Source organism: Tiliqua scincoides, chromosome 3 (genome assembly GCF_035046505.1).
Source record: "Tiliqua scincoides isolate rTilSci1 chromosome 3, rTilSci1.hap2, whole genome shotgun sequence".
Taxonomy (NCBI): Eukaryota; Metazoa; Chordata; class Lepidosauria; order Squamata; family Scincidae; genus Tiliqua; species Tiliqua scincoides.
This window is the reverse complement of record NC_089823.1, coordinates 216,083,757-216,109,792: the sequence shown is the minus strand read 5'-3', so window position 1 is coordinate 216,109,792 and position 26,036 is coordinate 216,083,757. Positions and strand designations below refer to the sequence as shown.

General features: G+C 40.1%; 1 protein-coding gene across 1 annotated transcript in view; it reads left to right on the top strand.

Moving 5' to 3' along the window:
* Positions 1–25,105, top strand: part of DHX36 (DEAH-box helicase 36) — a 35,291-nt gene extending 10,186 nt beyond the window's left edge. The window contains exons 6-25 of the mRNA XM_066622626.1: positions 16–95; positions 1,722–1,796; positions 1,983–2,149; positions 3,891–3,972; positions 4,424–4,564; positions 5,163–5,265; positions 6,284–6,371; positions 8,056–8,111; positions 8,648–8,712; positions 10,446–10,589; positions 10,909–11,026; positions 11,731–11,829; positions 14,167–14,340; positions 14,669–14,755; positions 15,961–16,044; positions 16,144–16,243; positions 16,329–16,419; positions 18,582–18,702; positions 20,441–20,593; positions 23,855–25,105. Of these exons, the coding sequence (XP_066478723.1) occupies positions 16–95; positions 1,722–1,796; positions 1,983–2,149; positions 3,891–3,972; positions 4,424–4,564; positions 5,163–5,265; positions 6,284–6,371; positions 8,056–8,111; positions 8,648–8,712; positions 10,446–10,589; positions 10,909–11,026; positions 11,731–11,829; positions 14,167–14,340; positions 14,669–14,755; positions 15,961–16,044; positions 16,144–16,243; positions 16,329–16,419; positions 18,582–18,702; positions 20,441–20,593; positions 23,855–24,040 (2,214 nt within the window). The 3' untranslated portion in view covers positions 24,041–25,105. The remainder of the gene's footprint in view (positions 1–15; positions 96–1,721; positions 1,797–1,982; positions 2,150–3,890; positions 3,973–4,423; positions 4,565–5,162; positions 5,266–6,283; positions 6,372–8,055; positions 8,112–8,647; positions 8,713–10,445; positions 10,590–10,908; positions 11,027–11,730; positions 11,830–14,166; positions 14,341–14,668; positions 14,756–15,960; positions 16,045–16,143; positions 16,244–16,328; positions 16,420–18,581; positions 18,703–20,440; positions 20,594–23,854) is intronic.
* Positions 25,106–26,036: the final 931 nt, after the last annotated feature.

Below are 26,036 nucleotides of genomic sequence, written 5' to 3'. Positions count from 1 at the left end.
TTCCTTTATATTAAGGTAGCAGAGAGAGTTGCAGCAGAAAGGGCTGAAATGTGTGGTAATGGAAAGAGCACAGGATACCAAATTCGTCTTGAGAGGTATGTCATAATTTCCTTTGTAACTTTTTATATCCCAAGAGAAACTTCAAATTAAGAATGAATAATTTCTGGAAGGTTTTACAATGGAAATAATATAAATACCTGGATGAAATATTTATCTTTGGAGACAGCAGCGGGTTGTACCCCAGTAATTGCTAATTCTTGCAAGGTAGGAGACAGCAGCACAAAACTCTTCAGACCTTTTAAATAGGGTATAGATGGTGCCTCAGCATCTGCAGATAAACAGATCTGCTGGTCAGGGCACCCGTCACGACCGGGTGTTCTGAGGGCCTGCCTTAAAACGTCATTTTTGGTCTCCTGTACAAAACCAGAAGTGAAGTTATAAGGACCTCCAGAGGCCTTAGAAGGCATTTTGACTGTCAGGAAGGCTGCACACAGCCTCCTTGGTCCTCAGAACACACACTGGATGCGACTGGAGTACAGCCCCAGTTGCGTTTGGAGGTACAGGTTGCACCTCAATGCGGGTTGGGGACCTGCGCTGAGGCAAATCTGATGACAAGGTCCGACCTGCACATAGTTGCACAGCTTCTGTTACTCCATTCGTACTTTGCAAGAGACTTCCCCTGTTTGAATTGCATCTCTGTCAGGAACTCATTAATTGACCTTAAGCAAGTTACTCACTCTCAGCCTTGGCTCTCCAACTGCAATTTGGGGGTAATGGTCTTATAACTACATCTGTAAAATACAACATCAAGCGAATGCATGTAAAATGTTTTACACATTTGGAAAGTACTCCATAAAAAATAAGTACAGTGCACTCTCCTTATCCCTGGGCTCAGGCATCCATGGATTTGAGCATCCAGACGTGGCCAGAAGCCACTTTCTTTTCTTTTCCTTCTGGTTGCATCTGGAAGGCCTGCCCAGCCTCCAGATACGTTTTTGCAGCCCTGGTGCCCTGCCCCTCCCCATGGATTTCAACATCTGCTTATTCTGGTATCCATGGGGGGTCATGGAACCTATTCCCTGAGGATACTGAGTGCCCCACTGTATTACTATTATATAGTAAATTGCTTTATAAGAATGGCAACTTGCATGATTTCTATGCTAATTTTCCCACTCCCAATGAGTTCTGCTGGCTTGTTCAGTTTTCTGTGTATGGCTGCTCACAAAACTGGTTACGATGCAGAGCTCCACTTGTGTAGTCACTTCTCTGAAGTACTTGTCTTGACAATTGGACTGTGACTGTTTTCTTTTTGAGAACGGGATCATTTATGAGGCTCCATTTTTATTCAGATAACTTGAAGTCTGGTTAAGCCTAACTTAAGTTCTTTTGTGTGTGTGTGTGTGTGTGTGTGTGTGTGTGTGTGTAAAAACAGTGAAAATTGTGTGCTGTTTGCATTTCCAGGGACTTGTAGAATAGAATAATAAACATCTCCAGCATTGTTTTGCCGTACTACACTATTTCTTAACACCAGAACTAGGGATGATGTTCTGTGCGACCATACTTCAGTTGTCTGATTCTTAATAGACAAGTGGTGGTGGTACTACTAAAGGTGTGTTGACTGTCATTATAGCACTTTAAAGTATGTGTTGTCCTGGCTTTTCAGTAATTTTTCAAATGCAATGAAAAGAGGGATTGAAGTATTCTTAATGGATCTCTTTCAGCCGGTTACCAAGGAAACAAGGTTCAATTTTGTACTGCACAACAGGAATTGTCTTACAGTGGCTCCAGTCAGACAAGTAAGTATTTTTCTGTTTCACAAGTACTAATGAAAACATATCTGCAAGGGTTTACGTAGAAGCTTCAACTGATTCACTAACAGTTGCATTTGCTATGCCCACTAATTCCTATTTATTGCTAATCTATTCATTTTTGTTCTGTTTATCAGAAACATGTGAGTTATCAGATGTGCTCTTGTGTTGTAGGCAACTGTCCAGCGTTAGTCATGTAATCCTTGACGAAATCCATGAGAGAAATCTTCAATCGGATGTTTTAATGACTATTATTAAAGATCTGCTAAGTGTACGGTTAGACCTGAAAGTAATACTGATGAGTGCTACCCTGAATGCTGAGAAGTTTTCAGAGTATTTTGGTGCGTGAAAATATCTACATTTAAAATTGGGGAGGGGGTAAAATTCTGTATTTTATTATTGTATTGGAGGGTTTTTACAGTGCAACAGTGTACATATAAACATTAAAACTCAGTTTAATTTTTAAAACTGGATTGTTCTGCCTGAACACTAATTTTCATGCATTGATTTGAATTTTTTTTTTTAAAGAATAAGATTTATGGCACCTTAAAGACAATTTTGTTTTTTTGGGATCTAACAAAATATCTGTTTTTGTAGAGGAAATTCCAACCTATGCATGACAGTTCAAAGTACAACTCTGTGGTATTTACTGTATTGTGTCAGATTCTTATAGGTTTGAGCCTGATTTGTCTGTTGCATACAGGATCACATTCTTGTTGGCAATAAACTGTTTTCTGTGCAATTTCGGTTATTGGTATGATAGCCCCTTTCAAGGGCTTTGGAAGCATGCAAAGCCTCTGTGCTGTACTAGAGTGATTTTTAGTCTTTTTCATCATCTCACAGCACACTGTCAAAGAAGTACAATTGCTGAGTCATATCATTAGTTTTTTAAGAATATATTTATCATTTGAAAATGAGTATTAAGATTGTGTTAAAATTTAATAACTAAAATTTTAATCATGTTGATGAGTGTTTCAGTCCTCTGTTTCTGATTTCTGTCAGCTCATCTTCCTCTGCATCAGTTAATTCTGCTGGCTAGCATGTACCTAACACAAATGAATCTCTCACCCATTCCAAGGAAGATACATCAAGTGACAGGAAATACGAGCCAATGTTGAAAATACTTTTCAATGTTTTTACTCAGCAGCGGCAAACTTTTTAAAATTAAATCAATAAAATTTTTGTCCAGTCTCCCAGTTTAACTAGCTGCTTCCATAAAACCACAACAGTGCTTCTTTTGGGTTTTTGATTGGTCTGCTTGGCTGTGACCCATGCATTTTCTAACTTTGGTTGGTGTATTGTAAATAGCCCCCTAACTCTCCCTGTTTGAGCAGGAAGTTTGGCACTGTTGAGCCATCTGGAGTTTCACTTGGGCTTGGCAATAAAACAGTGTGTCAAAGAAACCACACAAGTTAAAATGTGTGTGTTCTTTTTCTAGGTCAGGGGTGCCTAAACGCTGGCCTGGGGGCCACAAGCGGCCCTGGGGGCCTCCCAATCTGGCCCTCGGGGAGCCCCAGTCTCCAATGAGCCTCTGGCCCACCGGAGTCTTGCTGGAGCCTGTGCTGGCCCGATGCAACTGCTCTCAGCATGAGGACGACTGTTCTACCTCTCACCTGAGCTGTGGGACAAGGACTCCTTCCACTACTTGCTGTTTCATGTGTGTGATGCAGCAGTGGCAGCAAAGGAAAGGCTGGCCTTGCTTTGAGCTACTGCAAGAACTTCATTCATTCATATAAGTTCCATCTCTAATAAGTTCATTTATGTAAATTTATTCAAATTTTAAATGTAAATTAATTTTTTTTCTGGCCTCCGACAGTGTCAGAGAGATGATGTGGCCCTCCTGCCAAAATGTTTGGACACCTCTGTTCTAGGTCATAGAATTAGGTATATGAGGTCACAGAATGCTAATATACTTACTAATAAATGACTCTCCCCCAAGCCTTTTAACTCTAAACAGCTTTATAAGGTGTGTGTCTGTCTTTAAGCTAGATGTCTTGATTACTAAGACAATGAAGTATTTCAGCAGTATTCTTTAATCTAAATGTGCCTCCTGTACATATTTTTTCTTTCTTGCCATGACAGACAATTGTCCTATGATCCATATTCCTGGCTTTACCTATCCTGTCAAGGAATACCTTTTGGAAGATGTAATTGAGAAACTACGGTTAGTATGAAGTCAGTCCATTGAATGATGATTTGCAGGGTGGTAATAAAACATTTGACTATATAATACTTCCTTGTTCCTCTATAAGAAGTTTAATTATTGGCTATTTAATTTACTAAAAGCATTTGTACCCTGCCCCTCAGCCAGCAAAACTCCCAGAGTAGGTTACAGAACATCAACCATTAAGAAATATTAAAAACATGAAAGTGGGGGTGGGGAAGGGATAGGGTATGCTTTGCTTGCTCCTTCTCCTTCAGGGAAGTTGGTGTTTCTGTGGTCCCTGTGGAGAGGGAGAGGCACAGTCCATACTTAATAAGGCACCAGCAGGCATCAGTGCTCCTTGAATTCAGTGGAATTGAGTCATGGCTAACTTACTATACAACTTACTATACAACTCATTGAACTTGAAGACATCTTAGTTACTTAATTGTATTTTTATTGTTTTCTGAAGGTACATGCCCGAGAATACAGATCAGAGACCACGTTGGAAAAAGAGGTTTATGCAGGGGCATATCTGTAGGCCAGAAAAGGAAGAGAAAGAAGAAATCTATCGTGAGCGATGGCCAGATTATTTAAAGCAACTGAGAGGAAGGTAGGTCTGACTTGTTTAAAATTTGTTACTTCCAGTTTTAAATTAGCTGTGTTTTTTATACTCCAGTTTTTGTCAGTAGGCCCCAAGAAGACTAGTGGTACACCCTACAATAAAACACAAAAACAATTTAAGGTGCCTTCCTAACACCTTATGTCAGTACTTTCCAGCACTGGCATAGCAGTGCCAATGGGACGTGTGCTGCATCCTGCAGTTGGGTGTCACTCACAGAGACCTCCTCAAAGTAAGGGAATGTTTGTTCCCTTACCTCAGAGCTGCATTGCCCTTATGTCAGTGCTGGAAAGAACTGGGGTTAGGCTTGTGCCCTTAGAGACATAGACAACCAATGGAAACAGCAGTTACACGTATATCACCTTGAACTCCTTGAAAGAATGACAGTATAAAACTGTGAAAATTAAATAAAATACTGGTTTCTGCTGTTCTCCTAGTCTTGAAGAAGTCGGACTGAGTTTAGATTTTTCATGCCAATATTTTTTCAAGTCTTGATTTTTTCTTTGTATAAAATAAGTTTATATGTGATCAAACTCTAGTTCATTGGTTTAAATTGCATATTTAATTGGTGTGTGATTTTTTTTTTTAGGTATTCAGAAAATACAATTGATGCATTAGGAATGATAGATGATGATAAAATTGACCTTGATTTGATTGCTACACTGATCAGATACATTGTTCTTGAAGAGGAGGTGAGTTTTGATCATCTTTAATTTTTCCCCAACTCTTCTGGATACAATCCAACCAAAGTTGAATGTTTTGTCAACGTTAGTAGCGATTAATCATGACTGAACTTGCTGACTTGAAATCAGTGGGATTTATAAAAGCTTTGGATAAATCATTCTTGTCACAACTCAAGGTCAGGGAGCATTTAGGTACTGGCTTTAAACAAAACTGGTGTAGGAAAATATTTTGTTGATGTAATTAGGGAATTTTTTTCACCCCTTCTGTAAGTGGTTTTCAAAGGGAAGTATAAAGTCTTTGGGATTAATATGTCAAAATATGTTCTTGTCTTGGACAGTTGTTAATAGAGGCCAAACATTTCAGTGTTAATGTTTCTGCAACATTTTTAAAAACGTAGTGAAGAAAATATTTTAACTTGCTCTCATACAAAGGTGGAGCTTTATGCTAACATTGAATAATTATGAAGCTATTAGAGAGAGACCTATGGTGATATTTCTGTGTCTTTGGCTGTAGTAAAGAAATGCCTGTGAGGTGGAGCATTTCAGTGTTGCAACCTATGCTGCTGTATTGGCTAAGACTTTTCTGTGTGGTTGTGACTATGGTTGTAGTTTAGGTATGGACTGTAATATTCAATACACCATTGTCAAAGAAGCAGAAAGAAAAGCAAAATAGTTTTCTGTGCTTGTATGCAGACATTAAAATCTTTCAGGTAATCTTAATGAGGAAAATTTAAATCCTTTTCCTAACTAGAATATGCATTCTTGGAAACATTCTGTTGGTGATCTTGCTTCCAGTCAAATGTTTCTAGGACTGGAATGTAAAGTGTTGGAAAGATCTAGCTCAGTCAGTTCTAGTTGAGATTTGCAAGGTAGCAGATGCGCATATACATAATTTTCAGTTGCAAAGCTGATAAAGGAATGTAAGTGCCAAAAAGAATGCTTGGCAAAATGATGTATGCAGTGCTTATGGGTTTAAATGCACTTTGGTGTGAACTGATTTTTCTGTCAATTTTCTGTATACCTGCAGGATGGTGCAATCCTGGTTTTTCTCCCTGGATGGGACAACATTAGCACTCTGCATGAACTTCTGATGTCTCAAGTTATGTTCAAGTCAGGTAAAATAAATCCTTGTGAAATGATATTTCTGTAAGGATAGGAAATTGTTTTAATAATAACAGTAATAATACTGGTATTTATATACCACCTTTCTAGTCATCTGATTACTCCTCTGGCTTTATTCAAGGCGGTTCACTTAGGCAGGCTATCTCTAACTTCCCCGAGAGGATTTTTACAATAACAGAAAGGTTCTATCTTGCAAGAACCGCACAACATTTCAGATGAATCTTTCAAGGTCTGGTATCACTTCTGGCCCCCAGTTGCCTCCCACGCTGGCTGACAAGCAGCTCCTTCATCTCTCACTTGAAGGGCAGCCAAGACGCTTCTTCACTCACACCAAAGAGCAGGTGGAATAACTCAGCTCAGCTTGTCAGCTGCTTTAAGGTCTCGCCATACGCGGAGCTGCTGGTGGCCTCCAACTGGGGACTTCAGATGTTATCCTCAGGTTAATGGAGGCTCGACCCTCTAGGTCAGACCTGCCTGTTTTAGGTTTTTTTCTTATCACTTGGTCTAAATACTTTTGCTTTCGATATTGGCACAGTTTTCAGGATGGGATATTGTGCCAGTGTTACTAGGTACCCCATCCAAAGCATGTAAAAGTTGCAAATAGTCTTTGGTATCTAACTTTTAAAAATCAGCAACCATTTTTAAATAGTTGCTAATCTACTTTAAATATATTGGCTTAGGGTGTGAAACTAAATCTAAACTCTTTTTCTGCCTTTTGTGATCTTATGAAATCAGGTTTTCTGTTCTGTGATGCTCCGTAGAGTGGTGTTGAACCTTTTCAACTGTCTGAGGCTCAGCTTCTCCATGGGCATTGTTCTGTAACTTTCTGTATTCCTTAGCAAAACTGCTAGAGTCCTAGTTTTAGTTTGTTATGCTGTGTGTGCAGTGTTGTAAGGCAACATAATGGCTGGAAGTTGGGTCCTGGCAGCTTCTGAGTGGCCAGTGTCCAAGGCAGCTGAGTATCTGGGGTAGCAGGAAAATGTAATATCATAATAAACTAACCAACATGGTGTCTCATGATGGCGTTGTAGAAATAAGACTCTGTGAAGAACAAGTGGGTCAAGACTGTTGATTATTGCTTTACCTTGTGGAAGGTGTTGCCAGCTAGCCCATATGCAGAGCTTGTTAGACTACAGTTAGTTTTGTTTTGTGATGAGCTCCAAAGAGTTATTATGTTGGATATTTTAACAGTGGATTAGAGTTTCTTTAACCAATATTGTTCTTGGTATTTATTTTGCATGTAAAAACAGCATGGTGTATTATATGGCAACCTTGATATTGGGAAGATAGAGTTGTGTCCAAGGTACAAGTCTCAAAATAGAAGCTAACGATTTTAGGAATCTATTTACATGTATTGAGAGACTCCATTTAAATTATCCCATTCCATTTAGAAACTTCAAAACTGTTTTAATTTTAAATGTTGGAAAAGAGTACAAGAGATAATTCTTAAAAAAAAAAAAAAAAAAAAAAAAAGGAAACGTGTGCATGACTTTTCCAAAACTACTGTGTGGTATAAATTATGTTTCTGTGTAATTTAGAAAACATATATGGCCCAGTTCAAGAAAATGCTTGAACAATTTGGACCATTGTACCTACTTTAATTATTCAACTGTTTTTTTAGTTCTACTTCTCAACTGAATTGTACATAGTAGTATCATAGTCCCTTTATATTTTCAGATAAATTTGTTATCATCCCTTTGCATTCATTGATGCCTACTGTTAACCAGACCCAGGTAGGTAGTATAAGTAGCAATAATAATTACCTTCATAAATACCTTGCACTTAGTGTTTAAGCTTGAGTGTAAATGCTTAATTTTCAGAAAGCTCCTTAAATTGTGGTTTTGTGTACAATAATGAATGGATATTTTAAGCAGCATCAAAAATTGATTTCTTCCTGAAACTACTAATTAGGTTAAGGGCATGTTTGGACAGTACTCACTCTGGAATCCTCCTGTGTGCAGTGAAGTCAGGAACACATTGGGTGGTTAAGAAATGAGAAAGTTTTGTATTTGACTGGGCATTTGAAGGGAGATGGAAGCACGCAGGGTCAGGATTTTTCATAATGTAACCAGCTGTACATATGTTTGTCTGAAAGAGATTCTAAATTGGGTAAATCAATTTTAAGATGATAGCTACTTGCAGTGCAAACTTCTATGTACTTACTCAGAAGTGCTCTATTTAGCAGATCTTAAAGTTTGGCATGCATAGGATTGCTAGAATTAACTCATTCTCTCCTTGTTTTACAATACCCATTTTATTTTCCATGTAGGTTTTTAAAAAGACCCCTCCTGGAGTTCGTAAGATTGTAATTGCTACCAACATTGCAGAGACTAGGTAAAACTTTGTTTGGGCTTCTAGCAACACTGGACCATTGCTCTAATGCAGTGGTACTCAGACTTTTCCGGCCAGTGGCTCCCTTGACCCCCGTGGCTGTTGGCCATGACTCCCCATCATGTTCCTGAGGGCTGAAAGTGATGACATTAAACAGGAAGTGGCCAGAAATATTAACTATATTAAATACAATATTATAATATTATATTTATTATAATATAATATTAAATATTAAATCTATATTAACTATATCAATATTAATTATTTTAATCATATCATTAATTAAATGCAGATCTTAAAATATATATTATTAATACACAGCAATATACATGCTTTTTAAATGATCAACAATGTGCTGATCATTGTTGGAGACAAGATGCTGGAGTAGGTAGATTTTGTCTGGTCCAGGAAGACTCATTTTTTTAACTTTGTAAGCATACCTATAGAATTGTTTTATCAAATGAACTTTGTAAACAACCAGTCTGACCAACATTACACACACACACCCCTGTGGACCCCAATCCAACTAGTCATTTCTCCCATTCTCCTTGGATAGGATTGAACCCTTTATTAATTAAATTAAATTAAATTTTTTCCAGCAGCTGGTGGAGAAAACAAAAATAGACCATGAAAATATATCAGAGCTGATAAGGGTTTAGTTAGGAGGCTGATTTGTCTCCTATACTAGGAGATGCACAGCTCAAGCCTATGCATGTCTACTCAGAAGTAAGTCCCATTAGAGTCAATGGGGCTTACTCCCAGGAAAGTGTGGATAGGATTGGGCTGGCAATCACTTCATCAATGGCTGATAAATATTCCCTTCAAATAGCAAGATTCATCACTTTAAAAATACAACCTTTCCTCTTCAGTCAAACAACAAGATTAATAAATCACTTTAAAAACAGTACCCTTTTTCTGTTCCTGGCCAAGTAAAGTGTGTGCTTCTCTCTCTTCTCCCCCCCCCCCCTTTGCCAACTGCATGGAAACAACTTTAAGACCCCTGGTGACTGGTAAAATAGGAAGCGTTTTATTTGGGGAGGGGGAGGAAAGTGGGAAGGTTTAGAGATTGAAAAGGGGGAGTGGAAGAGGAAGGGGGTTGAAAAGAGATTTCACTTTAATGAGAAGCGATCCCAGGCTGGGAACTAGGAACCAACCAGACAAGGATCAAGGACAGTTTCTTTCTGACGGTCAGCAAGGGCAAGGACTGCAAAATGAGCATGCTTGGTACTTGCCAGATGGGGGTTGGAGCCTAAGAGCTTTGGAAACAACATGCAGTGAACACAGAAGGCGGCAGCCTCGGAGTGGAGGGAGAAGAGGGTGGGGCGGCAGCAGCCACTCTCGCAGCCACTCTTGGAGGAAGCAGCTGAGCAACTCCCGTTTCTTCTGCTTTAAAAAAAAAGCGCAGGCAGGCAGAAGACGGGCTCGTATTCTGCCCAGGGGTGTGACTGTATCGCTGCGAGAGGACATCCCACTCCTCCCCTTTGAGTTCCTGGTGCCTCCCTAAGGAGTCGCGCCTCACAGTTTGAATAACACTGCTCTAATGTGCTCTAACATGTTAATGGAAAACTGTAAATCGTTCAGTCCCTTAATTCCTTTTCCCAGTGGATTTTATTATCATGGAGCAGGAAAGGGCAATTTGTGTGGCTTCATAATGAGGGAAGATGTTCCCTTGGTGTGAGTGATGTCTATGTTATATAAGAAAACTAATTGCTTCTTTCCATTTTCCACTTCCATAGCATCACCATAGATGATGTAGTATTTGTTATAGATGGAGGAAAGATAAAGGAAACTCACTTTGATACACAGAATAATATTAGCACAATGGCTGCTGAGTGGGTTAGCAAAGCAAATGCCAAGCAAAGGAAAGGAAGAGCAGGGAGGTAAGAGTATTGGCTTTTCTTGGTAGGAGGGGAACAAGCATTGATATTGTGACATGAAATGTACAAATACTTCTAGTTTCTTGAACTTTGCATCTGTTTGCCAGTGCTGTTTTCCCGTTGAGTGTGAATCCTTTTCTTTAGTGATTTTTTTTTGCTGACTTTGATACTGTTTTGATTCATTAGTGTTGTCTAGTTTTGTTTTTTAAAAGATGCTGCTGCTTTTCCTTAAAAGGAAAGCTGTCATTTTATAATGTATCCTAGTCCTTGCGCATGTGTTGGAGACGAAAATACTTAATAGGAAATATTTTTCTCCCTGCAGAGTCCAGCCAGGTCACTGCTATCATTTGTACAATGGTCTGCGTGCTAGTCTGCTGGATGACTATCAGTTGCCTGAAATCCTGAGAACACCTTTGGAAGAACTCTGTCTGCAAATCAAGGTGATAGCTGGTCTTGGGTGAATTTAAGGTCTGTCTCCACAGATGTAGAGCATCTTCCATTTGGAAAAAGGATTTTGTATAAACTTTGCCAAAGTGGTTGTGATCCATATTTTGTGCACATTGGGGCTCCTCTCGTAAGCTAATCAGGTAGAACTCTGAGCTCACAAAAGGTTCTTCCCCAACCATAATTAGTCATGGGAAGTGCTGCTTCTTTGTGTTGCTGCATCTTGCTGTGAACCCTGCTGCTGTTTAGGTCTGCAGGTTGGGTCCTGGTCTGTCCTGGCATTGCACACAGTTATGTTTTCTGTGGTGAGGAGCAGAGTGGAGGTTACAGATGCTAATTTTCATGAACTGAGGTTGATGTGAAGTTTTAGCCTTTCAGTGAGGGGGTGTAAAACTCACCAGTGCACATGAGCTTTTGCTGTTTAATTTTGTTCTTTATTCTGCTGCTGTTGTAGCTCTGGTCATTTTGTTGTGGCTGGGGAGCTTGTATTTTATTGTATGTTGTTGCTCCATGCTGATGTTAATTACTGTTATAAATGACCTCAGGATAGGTGGAATCTAAGCCTTTAAAAAAAACTTGGGATACAGCCTTTATGAGATTCCTGAAGATATTATCTATATAGTTTTTAAACACAGAAATTAACTTGCTTAAAAAGGAATATTTGAATTTGCAAACAAGTGTGAACTTGATTCTCTTTCAGATTTTAAAGCTTGGGGGAATTGCTCATTTTCTCAGCACGCTAATGGATCCGCCATCACGCGATGCTGTCATGTTGTCTATAAAAGATCTCATGGAGCTGGTAAATTGTTGTTTTCTTGCATATTAATTAACTTGTTCAAGCTTGAGAACTGTACTTAGTCATACATAGTACTTTACAGTTCATATTGAAAATTTAAGAAGTTAGGACCGTGGTTTTCAAACTGGGGCGTCACGATACCCCAGCCAGAGAGCCCTGGCCACTTTCTCTTTAAGAGATGGGGCAGGGGGAGGCAGCAACGCAATCCCCAGGATCATGTTGCTAAGGGGGGGGTGCAGGGACTGGCATTTACTTACCAGTCCCTGCAGCAGCCTTCCAGGGGTGCGGGGAGCCCTGAGCAACTGTCTGCAGGGCTCTCCAGATCCTAAGTGAAAGCGGAGCGTTCGTTCTCCACTTCCGGTTTACGGATCACTCTCACTTTTTAAGACCTGGGAAGCCCTGCGGATGGTCGTGCAGGGCTCCCCCCATCTCTGGGAGGCTGCTGCAGGGACTAGTAAGTAAATGTCAGTCCCTGCATCCCCCCTTAGTGATGTAGTCCTGGGAATTGCGTTGCTGCCTCTCCCCCGCCCCCACAAGGACATACTGTGGCTCAAACTCTCCTAGAGTTTGAGAACTGCTAAGTTAGGAAATGCTTGGGATCATTGTTAAATATGTAATTCCAAATCTCTAAGTTTCACGGAATCTTAGTTTGTAAGACAAAAAATTCACCTGTGATAGTTGATGTATTTTATTTAATAAACTTGTAATATTTCAATAGAGCATTTTAATATTGGATTCCACTCTTATTATTTAACTGTATCATCGTGTTGTATTGGATAGTGATCAAAACCTTGTACTCCAGAACATATCCGGGTAAATTTTTTCCTGACTGCAGGTATAACCAAAGCAATGGGGGCAGTGAAACAAAGTAGCTTAAGAAATTCTTACATGTTACTTACTAATTACTTGCGAAACATAGCTTTGCTGCAGAGCTTGACTCTTGGACATTGTCCATAACTCAGACATATTTTATACATTCGAGTTATGGTTAGCTGAGTAGATGGTTTTGTACAGGTTCAGTCCATCTATTCTGGTGCTTTTGTGCAAGTGTGATAGCACTGGTCTAGCAACCTGGCTGTGTTGGTTTCTGTATATTCTGATGTTCAGACAAATCTCTAGAATGGCACCAGTGTATGACTTGGGGATTTAGTGTATTTGTGTTATTGGTTTAGCAGCTGCCACCATTTAAATTGCACACTAGTATTTTATTCATTTTCCTTTAAGTTACATTGTGAGGCAGAGTGTGTAAAAATTCAAGATGGAAGCATGAATTCCTATAGTTGGGAGTTGTTTGTATCCTGTTTAGTGTCTGACGAAGACTCATTTATTTCATTATCTGGAATAGTCCATGGCATTTTTTTGTATGTAGAAAGAAGTGGGCATATAATATGTGGACTGAGAAGAAAAATGAAGGCTTTGGTTTTGAAACTTCAGCAATAGTTGGATGAAACTTCATCAGTCAAACAGCTCCCTGGGCCTTTACTGTAGACAATTTATCTGTGTTCTCACCAATCCACAGTACTTCTCCACCTCCTTCAAAACTACCAACTTTTAATTTTGCAAGAAAAGTAATTCTAAAACTACTCCCTGCATATCAAAAACGGAAATGTTGAAAAATGCCAGGCTGTAGAACCTTGCTGCCCAACATCTCATTTTCTGCCTGCAAGGAGCATTTTTATGCCATGAAGTATGTCGGGTGTCTGTGGTCTGAATTGATACAGCTGAGAAACAGGCTTACCTCCTCATACACCATCTGTAAAAACTAGGCTTCAGTGCAGTCCACACGTGTTCAGTTACATTTCCCTGTATATATGTAAAAATGCTAAATTTTATTTTTAAAGCTAGGCCAACCCTCCACCTCAAGGAAACACCAACTGCCTCTGGTGAAGAAAAGCATGTAGAAAAATATTGTCACTCCCACTGATCCCTTAGGATAGAGCGAGATTTGAGTCACAATAATAATTATTATTGTGAGCTATCCTGGTCGCTCCAGTTGGGGCAGAAGAGTGGAATAAACACGTCATAAATAAATAAATACTAGCAAGAGGGTTAAATATGAGGCTTCAGATTATGGGGTGGGGTGAGAATGCGACAAATAAAAAACATAGACAATTTGTTTTTAAAGACAAAGGACTGAAGGGACACAACAATAGAGAGCAGATGTTCAGGTAGAAGCCCAAGATGCAAATATCTCATCATATATTGAAATAGTTTTTAAAAGTGGTTTTCTAAATTATCTTTAGTAAAAGGTAATCATCCGGCATTAATAAATTTCAGGGATCCTGTTAGCATATGTTCACTTTTTTGTTTGTGCTCTTCTTCTCCCTGTATGTCTTACAGAATGCCTTGGATAGGCAAGAAGAACTGACCCCCCTTGGAGTCCATTTGGCACGGCTACCAGTGGAACCTCACATAGGAAAAATGATTCTCTTTGGAGCGTTATTCTGTTGCTTAGATCCTGTTCTTACTATTGCAGCTGGTCTCAGCTTCAAGGACCCTTTTGTCATCCCCTTGGTAAAGAATCTGAAAAGCAAGTTTAAAAGTAATATAAAGCATTAATTTTTTTTTTTGTCCTGAGCATGTTCCTAAAAAGTGAGTAGCGTAAATCAGCTTTTATTTCATCAAGGCTTCTCTTTTTATTTGATTACTTTTTAGTGTTGTGGTTGTAGCAAACCTGGAAGAGTCTTGGACTGCAATCCTGTGTACTCTGAGAACAAGTCTGATTGAACACAGTGTAGCTTACTGTATAGTCATCATTTATAGGACTGTGCTGTTGATGTATTGTAGTTCAGAAAACTTCTGCCTGCTTAAAAATAGTCTGACTATCTTTCCCCGTCTTAAGGGAAAAGAAAAAATAGCAGATGCAAGAAGAAAGGAACTGTCAAAGAATTCCAAAAGTGACCATCTAACAGTTGTGAATGCTTTCAAGGTAGGAATGTTTTAGTTAACAGTCTGCTTGATTCACTGCGTCAACATATCTGCCTTTAAAAAAAGCCATAGAAAGAAATTTTTTAGACCTTAGTCCCAATACTACACAGTATTGCAGGTGGCAGTTGGTCCCTCTGCCAGATTAATTGCATGACCCAACCCTGCTGGAAGTAGAGATGATGATGATGATGAAAAATATTCATATACTTCTTTTCTCAACAAAAATAATCTACAGTGGTTTATGGAGAAAAGTGGTTCCCTGTAAGGACTCACAATCTAAATATGCAGAAGAAATGCCATTAAACACCCACTAGAAAAGATACTGTGCCAGAATGAATAGGTACAGTTCCTCTTTCTGTCTATGAAATAGTAAGAGGAGCACCTTGTGAAAAAGGTGTTTCTTTACCCAGCAAGCAGGGATCATGACTGGTGCGGGTGCACAGTGGGCAAGATGGTACACTACAACTGCCTGCCCCTTCGAAAGAGGCATAGTTTGGGGAAGGAGGGTGCAGGGTAAATCACCAACTGTGGGGTGAATGGCAAATAAGTGCCGATTCTGGCAGAAGTGGTGATACTCATGAAAGTGGTTCCTGTAAAAGGTGGTGCCTAGAAAATAAAAATTTAGAAAACTTCTGATCTAGACCACTCATGTTGCACATAAATGACATCTTTAGGGTTGAGGTCATACTTGGCCTAACTGGTGTTAGCATACTTTCTCTATTGAGGTAATTCAGTTCTGTATTTCAAGCTTTATTGTATTCATGTCTCTTATTTGAAACTGGATTTAATTTTAGTCATGGGTTTTCCTCCCAATCACAGCCTGCCTTTTCCTTCTTGTTTCAGATGCTAGGGTTGATTACTATAGTTCTGTAGCTCTTACACCTGGCATAAGAAAGAAAAGAGATAAATGACTCTTATTTTGCTGTTCTCCCTACTTCATTGCTGCTCCATTCATTCTAATCTGAATGCGTTGGCATAAATGTATAGTTTTATGAAAGGAATTATTGTGCTCCAGTAGCTTTGTTGAATGGTTCATTCTAATGCTTTCCAGGTCCACCTGGTTTATGAAATTCAATTCAGCTAAAATAAAAAGAATAGCTCTAGAGAGAGGGTATGATTTCTTTTAGAATATTCTCAGCAGTCCCAGCTTTTCTGAAATGTTTAGCAGCATCTATACAAAATACCTTCAATTTTTTTTTCCTCCAGGGTTGGGAAGAAGCCCAGCGACGTAGCTACAGGTGTGAGAAAGATTATTGTTGGGAGTATTTTCTTTCTTCAAATACTCTGCAGGTAACATTTATCTCTGGCAGGAAAAAGTGTTTTCTTGAAGCCAGAAACATTTTGCCTGACATGTTCAAAGCTTATTGGTGGATTCATGTTACTCTCTAGATGCTGCGTAACATGAAAGGGCAGTTTGCTGAACACCTCCTTGCTGCTGGGTTTGTGAATAGTAGAAGCCCCAAAGATCCCAATTCTAACATTAACTCAGGTAAACATAGGCAGTGAGCAGCGCAATGGGCCTACTTCCAGTTTTTTGTGAATTCTGTCTCACTTGGCTTTCCTCTCATTCACAGACAATGAGAAGTTACTCAAAGCTGTTATCTGCGCAGGTTTATATCCAAAGGTTGCTAAGATCCGAGCAAACTTCAACAAAAGAAGGAAAATGTAAGAATTTTTATTCTCATTTTATTCAGGAATGAGATTTTGGGTGAGAGTGTTTCTCCTGCTTCTTCCCTCTCTCCCTTGGGGGGTCAGAGGCTAGACACATGGTATAGAAAGCAGCTTCCTGAGTGACTGTACCTGTATCAGGAGATGTTTGCACCATTTTTCACCTGACAACAAAGACAAATTAATCTTGACAATAGGAAAATTATATCATGGTTGGGAGTAATTTTTGTAGTTTGGTGGGGAGTTTCATAGATGGTATTGGAGACCTGAATATGTTGTCCCTTAATACATACAGCAGAAAATATTGCCGGTGTTATAGCACTTTTATGTGTAAATGTGAGAAGGTGATGGCACTTTTGTATTCCCTACCATAGGTGCTCTTCTTTTTTATTTACCAATTTGAGGAAGTGCACAGTTGGTGTCTTTGATGTCATGTAGTCTAGCTCAAACATCACAAAGGAAGCAGGAGTGAGTTGGGCTTAACCATGGCTTTGGCGGATTAGATCCAAGGCTTTCTCTTTCAGCATTCCTTTATGGTAACTGGATGACTCTGAATTTCTGAAAAGCTGGTCATGAAAATGATGACCTTCCCTGTTGTGCTTCCACAATAACAAAGAGCAAAGTGGGATGGTTCCATACTATAAGAACCCTGAGCTCTAGACCAGTGGCTCTCCAAATTTTCGGTCTCCAGGGCCCATTCCCAAAAGGATTCTCGAGGAGCCCCAGAGCGCCAAGCACAGGTGTGGAATAGCGCAGCACTGAGCCCAACCCCTAATACTGGCAAAGAGCTGGAAGAGGCAGGGAATGAGGAGGGAGAGCCATGAACAGGGGAAGCAGGCGAGATTGATGAGCAAAGTGGAAGGGGGGGGGCAGATGGCCATCACTTATGGTGTGCTTGGGGAGCTGCTGCAGGGCTCCTACGAGCACACTGAGAAATGCTGCTCTTGTCAAATCCTGGGTTCATGGATCTTATGAACCCAGATGACATTTGCTTCTCATGTTACAGCAGAACTCAGCTCACCTGCATTTTTTCTTTCACTGCTTTTCTGTAATATTTGGCACAGCTCTGACATGATAAATCATGTGTTATACTCTAAAATGTGTTCATCTCTGGTGTCTTAGAAATGAAAGATACAGAACTTATATTTATTAGTGAAATGTGGAAAGTTAAGGAACTGTTTAGTTGAGAAATATTAGTCCTATCAACAAGGGACTATCTTTGAAATTCCAGAATATTTTATTAGAAAATGAAACCAGTGCTTTATGTGGATGGAACTAAGACAATAACTTGTGTGAAAATCTTTTGATCCCTGTTTGATTTGAGCAAGATGCGGTAGTGTAGTTTCACCACCAGGTGGGGCTGCACATGAAAACTTGAAATGAACAACTATTTTAACAGCTTAGTTCTGGTGCTCCCCCTTTCATGAGCTTCTGACTCTGTAGACATATATGCTTTTAGTAAATGACTCGCAAAAGTAGTTTAACAATATTTTGCTTTGATGTAAGTAAGACAAGAGTAGGCAAGAATAATGGTGGAAAATTACTTTTCATTCCATGTTCACTGCTCATTTTCCGCTTTCCTTTGAAAATGCATTAGCTTAAAAAAAAGACATTGAAATGAGGATACTTTCATAGGTAGCACAGTGTAATTTGCTTTCTGTTTGTGTTCCCAGAATTGGGATTATCTTTATGCAAATAGTATTTTATTCCATAGACTAAAACAAAGAACAGAATAAACACATACAGGGAAGTTGAACATATTGGTAGAGGTGTTTGTTTCTAGTGAGTAAAATAGGATTACAGTCAAAGTCTTACTGAACAGTGTAGGCTTACTGCTGAGTAAGGTAAATAACACTGTTTTCAAACACCTCTACCTATTGGTCTTTTACATATCTGTAAGAAACTAATTTTGTGTTCTGGTTTTAAATGAGGAATGTATTGGGTGTTTGAATTATTAAATGCTCAAAAGTAGTTTGCTCTTTAATTTCTTTGTTCAAATAACCTGTTGGTAATGCCTAATTTACTGGTTTGTCTCTAACAAATTGGTTACTGCAATAACTAATGTCAGGTAATTGTCCTGGGGGAGAGGGCAGTTGTACATCTTTCAACTTGTGTGGATCTTTTCACTGAACATGAATTATAACCACTTTCTTTTAAAGGGTTAAAGTTTCGACTAAAACGGATGGAACAGTAAACATTCATCCCAAATCTGTTAATGTTGAAGAAACAGAATTTCATTACAACTGGCTTGTATATCATTTGAAAATGAGAACAAGCAGTGTGAGTTAAAATCTTAGTACTTTTTAACCCTGTGTTTGTGTGTGAGAGAAGCATTGTCTCAGCTTTCAGTCTAATTCAGGGGTGCCCAAAGCGGGTCTGGGGCCACTTGCGGCCCTTGAGGCCTCTTAATGCGGCCCTCAGGGAACCCCCAGTCTCCAATGAGCCTCTGGCCCTCCAGAGATTTGTTGGCGCCCACACTGGCCCGATGCAACTGCTCTCAGCATGAGGGCGACTGTTTCCTCTCATGTGAGCTGTGGGATGAGGGCTCCCTCCACTGCTTGCTGTTTCACGTCTATGATGCAGCAGCGGCAGCAAAGGAAAGGCCAGCCTTGCTTTGTGCAAGGCCTTTTATCAGCCTTGAGCTATTGCAAGACCTTCATTCATTCATATAAGTTCATCTTTAATATATTCATTTATGTAAACTTTTGTAAATTTATTCAAATTTTAAATGTAAATTAATTCTTTTTTTTCCCTGGCCCCCAACACAGTGTCAGAGAGAAGATGTGGCCCTCCTGCCAAAAACTTTGGACGCTCCTGGTCTAATTAATTGCATCCTTCTTTGCTTTAAATACATTAGTCTGACCTCGAGAAAGCCTCGCTAACTGCTATTATAATTCACACAAGGGAAGATTTCTGTGGCAGTTATGGTACCTGACAGATCATCCAGTCTGCAAGATGCCAATATCTATGGCTTATGCCATAGGTTTTCAACAGGTGACCCAACATGACCCAGAAATTGACTGCAACCCAACATCAGATGGGTCACTGCAATGCTCCTGTCACCATTTTATTTTGAGACTTAAGGCCACACAATTTGAACAGTAGCTAGTGCTAGGGATCCTAGAGAGGTAATCCTGCTGCAGACAGAGTGGTTGTTCTGGTCAAACTCCTCAATCTTTGTTGATGCCCCTCAGTTTCTCACCCCTGGCTCTTCCCTGCCATGACACTCTTTTTGCCTTGCTTCTCTTTGCTTCCTTTGTCTACCTCTGTCTTTCTCAATTGAGTGTATGTTGTCACCATGCCACTTTCTGCCTCTTCTCTCTTTCCAATGGCACTGGAAAGAAAGAAATGACACAGTAGCAGCATTACCTTCCACTGGGCGTGGGGGGGCATATCAGCTCACTTGCCCCTCCTTGACCCTTTGGCCTCCCGAAGGTGGGTTTCATACTGCAGATTAGCATTTGCAGTGGTTCCTATCTGTTGACCAGTTGAAGACTACTGGCTTACTCGATTTCTTCCCTTCTGTGCTCTGCATTCTTTTCTCTGTTTGTACAGGTGTCTCCTGTTTGACAAGATTGTTTCTTACACTTTCACTTTAAGATCTTCAGGCCATTTTTGCCATCGAGTTGCTGTGCCTCTCATTGTACCTTCCTCACCTGCAGAAATGGGTGGAGGTGGATGGAATGAGAAGGAGAGCTCCTGGAATGAAAGAGGGTGGGGTTTTCTGACATCGTACTGCAGCCACTTCTAGCTGTACTGTAGAAGATGGTCTTGCAGTTTGAATTAGAATTGACTTTGTTTAGCGCTTGTTTATATGTAATATTGTTGAATTAGATGGTCAAAAGATAAATCCTCTTGGCTTCACCAAAACCCCGACTAGCACAATATATAACACATGAATAGTGCAAATTAAAACTTTAAGGTAGGCATCTCTCATTTTGACACACCGAGACTCCCATGCCTGATTTTGAATGCAATATCATAGTTTATATTGTGCCGAATGTTCTTCTTGTTACAGATATATCTGTATGATTGCACAGAAGTGTCTCCGTATTGTCTTTTGTTCTTTGGAGGAGATATTTCTATCCAGAAGGATAAAGATCAGGATACAATTGCTGTGGATGAATGGATTGTTTTTCAATCTCCAGCAAGAATAGCACAGCTAGTGAAGGTGAGTACAATGGCCACTTTCTTCCAGTTTTTCATCATATATAGTATGATAATAACAGGTCTGCCTTTTCAAAATTTTGTATAGGCTGGCTCATGTCTGCATTTGAAATGTCAAGCCATTTCTTAAAATGTATATGCATATGTTTCTATTCAGCCCCTTCTTTCAGGGAGCTGGTATAGAAGATTTTTTCCACTTCATTTTATTCTCACCACAGCCTTGCGATGAAGACTGGGGTGAGAAATAATGTCTGATCCATGGTGACTGAGCGGGCTTCATGACTGGGTGGAGATTTGAACTTGGGCCCCCTGCCCTTTATCTACCACTCAGAACTGCTACACCACCCTAGTCCCATCTGTATTTATATGTTCAGTTTTTCAAGCATAAAGTGTGTTCAGGCAGATCATTCTGGAAAGAACTCCATGTCCAATGGTAATCTTAAGTTCTCTCACTCCTCTCACTATAGGTAACAACTTGGAATATACAGAGTAGGCCAAAAATAGGTATACAGGTTGTGTCTCATTATCCGTTAGGGTTCCATTCCAGAACCCCTAGTGGATAAAAAAATCAGTGGGTAAAAAAAAACAGTGGAAAAATCGATTTGAAGACTCACTTCCAGGTTTCTTGCCCCTCCATTGCTCCTAGTAAAGTCATGTCTCAACATTCACAGGGGTTTGATTCTGGGACTCCCTGATAATACTGGCACTCCCTGATGTGTTAAATAAGAGCAATTTTTTAAAAAATTAAAAAGTGTGTCCCTTTACAATTGTGGTTTCAAAACAGCTTTTCTTATTATTATAGAGAGGCAGTCAGCAATTAGAAATGCAAAGGACCCCTTGCCTTTGCCTGGCTCAGCCGAAAAATGGAATGATGCTTGCATGACTATCTCTCTACCACAGGAAGAAAAGCAGTTTTTAAAACTGTGATTTTAAAGAGATACATTTTTCCCCTTCTCCGGGGATCAGCACATTCCTTCTCATTTGCAGGTGCTATTCGTGTTGAGTCAAATCCTTGTATAAAAAATCCGTGTTAACAAGGTTGGAGCTGGACAGTATGATTCAGATTGTGAAATAATACATAACCAAATTTCTCACCAATCAGACCTTCTTGATAAAATCGTCTGAAATGATCTTATCAAGAAGGTCTGGTTGTTGAGATCTTGGTTACACATTATCTCACAGAATTGCCACTGATGGTGTGAATCATGCTGTATACCTACTTTTGACCCACCCTGTATATTGTTTGTTTGACCATAGTTTCTTGTCCTACCTTATCTATTCTGAGAAACAATGCAGATTTAAAATGGAATAACCAGAAAGATTGTATTCCAATAAACACAGTCCAGTCCATTCATTACTTTTCCCCTGAATGATAAATGTAATGACTGAACAGGACTGTAATCTAGGGCAGCAGTCTCCAAACTGTGACGTGCTCCATCCCATGATTACCCATCTGGGTGTGGCGGAGGCTTTCCATTTTGTGCCGCAGCCTCCTAAGAATGTAAGAACAGCCCCACTGGATCAGGCCATAGGCCCATCTAGTCCAGCTTCCTGTATCTCACAGCGGCCCCATCAAAAGCCCCAGGGAGCACACCAGATAAAAAGAGACCTCATCCTGGTGCCCTCCCTTGCATCTGGCATTCTGACATAGCCCATTTCTAAAATCAGGAGGTTGTACATACACATCATGTCTTGTACCCCATAATGGATTTTTCCTCCAGAAACTTGTCCAATCCCCTTTTAAAGGCATCTAGGCCAGATGCCATCACCACATCCTGTGGCAAGGAGTTCTACAGACCGACCACACGCTGAGTAAAGAAATATTTTCCTTTGTCTGTTCTAGCTCTCCCAACACTCAATTTTAGTGGATGTCCCCTGGTTCCGGTATTATGTGAGAGTGTAAAGAGCATCTCCCTATCCACTCTGTCCATCCCCTGCATAATTTTGTATGTCTCAATCATATCCCCCCTCAGGCACCTCTTTTCTAGGCTGAAGAGGCCCAAACGCTGTAGCCTTTCCTCATATGGAAGGTGCCCCAGCCCAGTAATCATCTTAGTCGCTCTCTTTTGCACCTTTTCCATTTCCACTATGTCTTTTTTGACATAGCTGATCTTCACAGAAACTCACACTGGTCTACCTCTTCTGCTGCCTGTCATCCCAGCAAGCTCTGCGCCCTGTTTTCTGGGTGGAAATGGCCACCTGGTGCAAAGATCAAATGAGAAGCTAGGAGGTTGCGGTACAGAATGGAAAGCGATTACTGTGTCCATTTGGTATTTTTGGGATTGTGTATCCAGCCCATAGGCTGGGGTTTGGGGGCTGCTGACCCTTGGGGGTAAGAGAGCGCATAAAGGTAATAAGACATTTAGCAGATACTGTTGTCTTGACCAAATTCATCTAAACGTGTCTCCAGAGGTGTTGCTTCAGTCTGAAATTTTTTGTTTTATTTGTCAGGTTTTTTTTTTACCACCCTTCCTCCAAGGAGTTCAGGGTGGTGTACATGCTTCCTTCCCTCCATTTGTATGTACAACAACCTTATTTGGTAGGTTAGGCTGAGAAAGAGTGACTGGCTCAGAGTCAACTTGGAAGCAAATTCCAGGAGATTTGAACCTGGAACTTCTTGTCTTATGTCCAGCGCAACAACTACTGCATCATCCTGGCTCTTTCATTTCACTTATTACAATGTCTTGGGGTTAGCATCTCAAGTAGCTCTTCCACTGTTGGGAGCCTCCCCAGAAACGGAGCTTTTGCGCAAAGGGTCCTTTTGTGCAATCTTTCATTTGTGGAGGTAACTCCTGAGGATGGAAGTGCTGGTTGGGATGCTACTCTTGGTCTCTTTTTTTCCAGTTGTTAAGGTTAACCATGTCATCTGAGAGTGAAAAATGTTAATAAGGATACTGATGACAATATGCTTTTTATAGCATTGCAGCAATAACTTTGACAGGTTAGATGAACTAAAATATCAAACTTCTGAAGATCACATGTTTTGTTTGAAATGAGTTCCTTTTTAAAAAACAATGTGACTGTTTATGAGACTGTTTCTGAATAACTTAAAGTAGAAAACTAGCTCTGTCCTTTTCCCCCGGGCTTAATCTAATTTTAAGACTTTTTAGACATCTGTGATTACTGAGACTCAATAATGGGGATAAAAATCAGGGCTTTCTCTTATCAGACAGATATTTAAAGTTTTGGCACTATTATGGAAAAGTAGAGTCAGAACTTGCATTGCTAGTTTCTTTCCCACCCAACATCATCATTTTATCCACAGGATTTGAAAAAAGAATTGGACGAACTTCTTCAAGAGAAAATAGAAAACCCGCACCCTGTGGACTGGAACGATACTAAGTCAAGAGACACTGCAGTGCTGACAGCCATTATAGACTTGATCACAACACAGGAGAATGACACTGCCAGAAACTTTGCCCCTCGTTTTCAGCGAGAACAATACAGTTAACACAGTTCCCGCGCTGCTGAAGGGATGACGGCTCCACCAGATCTTTGTCAATAGTTTATATTTGGGCATCTTGGAGTTTCAGTGTTAGTGTCTGTATTCATTATGGCTTTGACTGTACCATGCAATGTATAAAGTAGCTGTTTAAATAGTTGCCACAGTTGCATAGTTTATTGTGTCATGCCTATGTACTGCTTCTTGAAGACCATAACTTCGGTCTGGTAAAAAGCAGGATGAAGTTGAACTGATTTTTTTTTTTTTTTTACATTCTGCTGTTGACACTATTTTTCTGCTACCTGTGGAATTGCCACTCTGAAAAGTGATCAATACTGTAAACTAAAATCCCTCTTTCAGCCCCACCACCTGTTGTTTACAATCTGTTCAGAATTCTGGATAAGTTGCTATCACAACAAAAGTGCACACACTAGGGAGTTACAGAACTGTAGTTCAGTATTACAGAGCACTGTAAGGGCCAAATATGTCAGAGGCAATGTTTTATGTTAAATAAAATCATGGTAGGAACAGCTTCCTGAGATGAAACAGCATTCAGATCTTCTTAGAAATTCAAGTACACCTACGTTTGCTGTTGTGACTGTGGGCCATGCTCTAGCTGGACAGGGATTGTGTGTGCTGATTCCACAGATGGGGCTGCTGCTCTGGTTAGATACATTGGGCACCCAGTGTCTGCGGGGGATCCATTCCCAGACACCCTGCAGACACCAATTTCTGCGGATAATTAAATCCACAGGGAAACCTCGCCCAAAAAACCGGAAGAGCCTTTTTGAAGGCTCTGGCAGGCCTTCTGAGGTGCAGGGAGGTTACACCTGACCACCCCGTGCCTCGGGACCTTCCAAAGTCTTCTGAAAGGCACTTCTGGGTTTTTGACAAATGTCTCCTGAATACAACTAGAAGGCATTTCTGGTCACATCCAGAAGGTCATATGAGGCCCTCTAGAGCAGGTCTTCACCTGCATTGAGTCAAATCCACGGGTGCTGAGCCTGTGGATAAGGAGGGAACATTTAGTGTGTCTTCCTAGTATAGATTTGGAATAGTGTTAAGGAATGTAAATAGAGTCTCTTTGATTTCTCTGAGACCAAAGTGTGCATTGTCTACCCAATTTGCTGCCAGAGTTCTATTTTCAGTAATGTGAATTATGGAATGAGTTTTTTATTGAATCTGTCACTACATCTGTATATTTTTCATGTAGCATCATTACTTCATTGCGATATCTGTGTACTCTTGCATAGTGGGCAGTGTTACTACAATCACTGCGTCCTTTAGCCATGGAAGACACACAAGCAATTCCTGCAACTTCAGCAGGTTCATATCAGGGAGGCATTTGGCAAGTGCAGTTTCTGTCTTGAGGCAGAAAAATTGGCTCCATGCTGCACTTTTTTTCCTGTGCAGCTACATAAAATCCCAGAGATCTCCTGCAGTTTCTGAACTTGGCGATATGTTTAAGCATTTGAAATTAAATAGAAACACACAGAGAGCACATCTTAAAACTGAGGGAGTCAACTTGTACAGCCAAAAGTTTTTCCCTAAGCGACTTACAAAAATGAATAATTTCCATATTTCCCCTGCCCTTCCCCCTCTTGGGCTTTTAAATTTACATGATTAAAAAAGTGTAATGGTGCCCCAAAGAAGCGGATAGGTAGTTTCTCCTGTTTAGGTTTGAATATGCTTGGAAAAAGAAGACTGGTTGCACTTCATTTCACCAGTATGGAACCAGTGTGTTTAAAGTATGTATGCATTTCTTCTTCTTGAATTGCATTCTTGAAGTTCTAATTTTGATCACTAATTTAATTCTGAACTTCTGACAAAATATATGATGTCTTAAGTCAACAGGTACAAGCAACAACCTGTGTAAGAGAAGAATTGTAGTTAAGTTTGTTCTTTAAAGCATCCTTCTAATGCAGGGGTGCCCAAACCCCAGCCCAGGGGCTATTTGCAGCCTGCGGGGACTCCCAGTCTGACCTGCAGGGAGCCCTCAGTCTCC